General features: G+C 52.2%; 1 protein-coding gene across 1 annotated transcript in view; it reads right to left on the bottom strand.

Annotated features, from left to right (window-relative positions):
• Positions 1-4,013, bottom strand: part of XRRA1 (X-ray radiation resistance associated 1) — a 17,730-nt gene extending 13,717 nt beyond the window's left edge. Inside the window, 5 exon segments of the mRNA XM_035901787.1 lie at positions 720-817; positions 1,492-1,564; positions 2,315-2,386; positions 2,721-2,886; positions 3,916-4,013. Coding sequence (XP_035757680.1) covers positions 720-817; positions 1,492-1,564; positions 2,315-2,386; positions 2,721-2,886; positions 3,916-4,013 — 507 coding nt within the window.
• Positions 4,014-5,274: the final 1,261 nt, after the last annotated feature.

Genomic DNA, 5,274 nt, shown 5'->3' with positions numbered 1-5,274 from the left:
CCCAGCACCCGGGGGGCGCCCCCCCCAGTGCCCAGCACAGGGGCACGCTCCCTGCCCTGCTCCTGCTGGCCACACCACTCCTCAGACAAGCCAGGATGCCGCTGGCCCTCTTGGCCACCTGGGCACCCTGCTGGCTCCTATCCAGCCCCCTCTCGACCAACCCCCCCAGGGCCTTTTCCGCCGGGCAGCTTTCCAGCCCCTCTGCCCCACGCCTGGAGCGCTGCCTGGGGTTGTGGTGACCCCAGGGCAGGACCCGGCCCTTGGCCTTGTTGACCCTCACCCAACTGGCATTGGAAAGTGCAGACACCTATCTGGAGAGGAGGGGGATGGGACACAGAGAGGTAGAGCACAGTGTGGAGGAGGATGAGGATCTGCCGGGGCCCACACAGCATCAGGGAGGTGAGGATGCCACGGGTGACTGACAGAGAGGATCCTACAGCAAAACGGGTGGCCCATCATAGGGGAAACAAGGAGTCCTGTGGCAAGGGGCTGAGAAACGAGGATCTGTGAGGGATTGCTCTGCAGGAGGAAGCAAGATGTGAAGGTCCTTGAGGGCCACAGCAGAAAGGACATCCCAGAGTCACAAGGAAGCAGGAAGAGAGAATGCCCCTGCAGTTTCAGAGAACTCATGCTGCAGGGACACACGTCAACGCTACGTGTAGGCTTCAGGGTAACGGCTGGGAGGACATGAATAAGGTTTCAGATCCCTCTCATCTTACTTCCAAATGCAGGAAGTCTCCAGCGGTGATTTTCAGATTTCTCAGTCCATTCAAGGAAAGTTCCAGTTCCCGCAGTCCTGGAAACTTCCGAAACGGCTCTGCAAGGGTGGAAAAGGAAACGCTCCAGCGAGTGAGGAACGGTAGTAAACAACGAGCCATGCATCACCTGGGTCTGAAATGGCCCAAAACCAGCAAGAACAAGAGCACTAGTATGGGTGGGCACGTTTGAAGGAAAATGCCAGCTCAGTCAGACGGTCGTCCGTACAATACATGATGCCCCCCCAGTCTACTCCTTAGACATCTGGTTTGCTTTCATGCATTTGCTCCCACCCCAAACTGGATTATTGCTCGAAGCCACCGATGGCATGTTTAGCTTATATGTTTTACTAGTTATAAATGCATTTCCTTTTTTCTTCTTCAGATTAACTGAGCCCACAACACTGGATTTGCATTCACCTCCCAGCTCTACCATTAACCTTCTGAGCCTTTGGGACAAGTCGTTTCATTATTCCATGCTTCTATATATTAAATGAGGATTTTCTTTGTAAAGAGCTTTGTTTTCTAATAATGAAAAGGATACCACAGTGGCACACAATACAATAAAGGGAATTAGCTCATGGATATCAGGTCAGTAACAGGAAGGAAGCGATTCTGCAAAGTGCTGCATGTGTATCTTAAACCTCTTTGTAAAGCTCTAGACCTGTGCTCGGACAAGCATAAGCTTCCCTGGGTTGAAAAGCAGCATCTATTTTTTGATAATGCAATCCCTTACCTAGTGTCAGCAGGTTCTCAGCAGCATTTATAAAAGCAACGCAATCAAATTTCTCAAAATCATCTTCTTTAGCCTGAAAAATACGGGGGAAAAAAGAATCATTCCACTCCAGCCCTAAATGGATCTGAAACACCTGGATCTCTCAGTTTTCTCAGAACACCTAAATCACAGCATTTCCCACAATTAGGTCTTCATTTGGTTTTCTGTCTATGGAGAGCACCTCTCAGAGCATGCGTTTAACGCACAGCTGCCTCAGTGACCAACATCCTGAAGACCTGGATTAGTTAAGCCCCCAAACAAAGCCCCCTCCATGTCCTCACCGCTGACCTTGCTACTCTGCGTGTGTTGCAGCGCTCCTGGGCCGCATCTCATACCTACGTGTGACCCAGCAAACGTAGCCACCCTACGATTTAGTAGATTTGTCCTTCACAGCGCCAGGAGGGAACCCTAAAAAGACACTAAAACCCTAGCAGCACCTCAGCTTGTTTTCTCTTTGCATTGCAAGTTAGTCATGAACCCAAATATCACTTCTCAAGCTGAACCCCTACCATAGCTGAGATAAACACCCCTAAACCCAAAGAACGGCATTTTGTGAGGGGGTGTAAGTGGGGAAGGGTCTACAACCAATGAAGACACGATCCAAAAGTTCGTAGGACAAATCCTCCAAGCCTGTTCACAGCTGGTTGGCTCACCTTTCTGTGCAGGCAATATTCCTGCTTCTAATGTGTGTCTTCTCTGATCTCTGGACACTTGTGTGCTAATGTCATAAAGTTTTCAACTTTTAAGGCAGTTCCCTAATACTTCTTGAGTCCCTGATACTCACAGAGATCAGATTTTGGCTGCTTATGTTCACAGAGCACAGGTCAGAGGGGTTCTTCAAACAGTGGTGCTTCATCTGGGGGGAAAAAAAGAAAAATACAAATGGTTAGTGCTACAGCAATCCTGTGTGTTGTGTCTGGGCCCTGAGCTCCAAAACCAGACCTCAGCTGCCCCCAGGCAAGGGGGGCACCAAGTGCCTTGGGTTGTGGGAAGGGGGGAGAAGGTGGCACAGAGATGGGGAGGGAGAGGTAGCTTCAGAGTCTGCCCGAGAGGGGGGGGGAAGGGCAGCTACAGAGTCCATCCACCAGCCAGATCTCCCCAGCTCCACAAAGTTAATTATCTCTATTCCAGCTGAAACCAGGCCACGCTATCAGAAAGTTTAGGCAACAACAGAGGAAATCTGCACTCACCAGAAACGGCTCATCTAGGACATTGGCTTCATTATTTTCTTCCATGAAGGCAAATTCTGGGGGTTGTCTCCTCTGCTGTGGTGCCTTCCTGGTGTTTCCTTTCCCGGTCCAAGCCCTCGGGGTAGCTCTGCTTGCCAGCACCCAGCGCCCAGACCCTGGCAGGGCGATGGACCGAGGCAGAGGAGATGGCAAGGTGAGCAGGCAACCCTCCAAATGTGCCCTTCTCAAAGTAGCTGCCCTCTGCCTGGTGTTTCAGGGGAAATACTGATGTATCAACCGTTCAGTGAACATGAATTTAAGATAAGAACATTAAAGCCACAGCCAGAGCCATGGAAGAGGAGAAACATGCTGCTTAATAGATGCTAGTGGAGCCATAGGTTGCAGACATGGAAACGTGGGCTGAAAGAGCCTTCTGGAGATCTCCAATCCAACCTCCCACCCAAAGTGGGACCATCAGCAATGTTCTGTCAGTCAGTTGGGGCTTTGTCTAGCGATTCCACCACCTCCCAGCGTAACCTGGCCCAGAGCTGCGCCTCCTCCCAGCAAAGAAGTTCCCCCTAACGTCCAACCTAAACCTCCCAAGGTGAAATTTTTGGTTTAGTTATGCCATCTGCCACTGTTAAGAGTTTGTAGCTGTCCTTCGGGTAGCTGTAAGCCACAATCTCCCTTTGGACTCCTCTTGGCCAGATAAAAAACAAGCTCAGCACCCTCAACCTTTCCTCGCAGCTCCTGTGCTTCAGGCCCCTGACCAGCCTAGTAGACCTCCCCACCATTTCTCAACTGTTAGAAGACATTTCTGCTGTTTCTAAGCATTTCACAGCTGTAACTCTCAAAGCCCAGAGAAAAAGGAGAAGCTGTAGGTCCGAACAGCCGCTGGAGAACCCCCCTGTGCTATCCACGTGCCTGCCTGAAGCTTCCCTCCTGCCATCATGCAGAGATGCCAGCTGGAGCCCTCATTTTATGGGTGCCCTAGACATCTTGCCCTCTTCATTTCAGTTTTAAATTATTTTAAACAATTTTAAGACTTTGTGGGCACTGTTTCAAGTTCTGTTATCGACTTATCTGTGTTATCAGCTGTGACGTTGATACAGGAAACCACAGCCAAATGTAGCCTCTATCTAACAGGGTGGATGGTGGACCTAATGACACGACGTTATTCTGCAGGGAAACTACACCAGCAGCCCTCAGAGAAGTGTCACCTGCTTTACTTGCACGTAAAATGTTCCTGGCAGGGAAGCAGTTAGTTGCATAGTTGCTTCCATCACCCATTTTATACAGTCCTGTCATAGCCATCTTGACTGCAGCGTTCCTGGGGAGAGTGAGAGACAAATAAATGGGTTAAAATTTTCCTTGGCTCTAACGTTACTTTGCTTTCCACAGCTCTTCCCAAGGGTAGCCACAAATAAAGTGTCAGCCTGTAGGCAAAGGAATGCTGTCAAGGACACACGAGGAGCATCACCTCCTAAAACGGGGAAGTAAACGAAGTGCCAGGAGTGCACGCGTTATTTTCCAGCTCAAGACAGCACAACGCAGACACCGGCGTGTGCGTGAGTCAGACTGTGCGGACAACAGCGCACGGGATTTCTGCTTTATCCCCCATTCCTCCTTTCCCTTGTCACTTGTGGAGGCTCTGGGAAAAGAATCACCCTGGTCACCACTCCCCAAACCTCAAAAATAAACTTCAAAGGCACTGCAGCGCTCTTGCCCCGTGCCCCTGCAGCAGGACATGGTCTCCCAGTGCCATCTGATGGCGTCTCCACACTCGGACACCGCTCTGGCACACTCCAACAGGGTTTGACTACAGCGTTCACGCGCAGTGCCCGTATTTGGGGTAGCTCTCCCTTACAACAGGCGCACTCTGCGTGTTCATGCACCGATACAAACAGGAGGGCAGCTGTGTGCAATGTTGTCACCGTCACCAGCCGGGCGAGACGCTGCTTCAGCACCGTGCAGCGATGCTCAGCGCCACGTGGATGCTGGCACTGTCGGTACACCGAGAGGGCAGCGGTACGGGGTACACCAGGACACCAGCCAGGGTACACACCTGCACGTCTTGGTACACACTCTGACACACACACGGAGACCAACATCTACACCCGTCCACTCAACCCCTACGCACACGTTCCCCACACATACCCCGCTCATGTGCACAGCCCATCGTGAACACACGCCACCCTCACTCCTGATGCACACCCCCGTACCTGTTCCCCTTGTATTGGGTTGGCGTGGCAAGGTTTTGGGAGTGGGGGGGCTACAGGGGTGGCTTCTGTCAGAAGCTGCTAGAAGTTTTCCCTGTGTCTGCCGCTGGCCAAGGCCAAGCCAAGCAGTGACAGTGAGGATGCAAGAGAAAACAGCCCTGCAGACACCAAGGGCAGTGAAGAAGGAGGGGGAGGAGGTGCTCCAGGCGCCCCTGCAGCCCGTGATGAAGACCATGGTGGGGCAGGCTGTCCCCCTGCAGCCCATGGAGGTCCATGGGGGAGCAGATCTCCCCCTGCAGCCCGGGGAGGACCCCATGCCGGGGCGGGGGGATGCCCGAAGGGGGGAGGCTGGGCAC

The sequence above is a fragment of the Egretta garzetta genome, unplaced genomic scaffold (assembly GCF_000687185.1).
Source record: "Egretta garzetta isolate BGI_Z169 unplaced genomic scaffold, ASM68718v1 scaffold1159, whole genome shotgun sequence".
Taxonomy (NCBI): domain Eukaryota; kingdom Metazoa; phylum Chordata; class Aves; order Pelecaniformes; family Ardeidae; genus Egretta; species Egretta garzetta.
The sequence above is the reverse complement of the archived record's forward strand: the minus strand, read 5'-3'. Positions and strand labels throughout refer to the sequence as shown.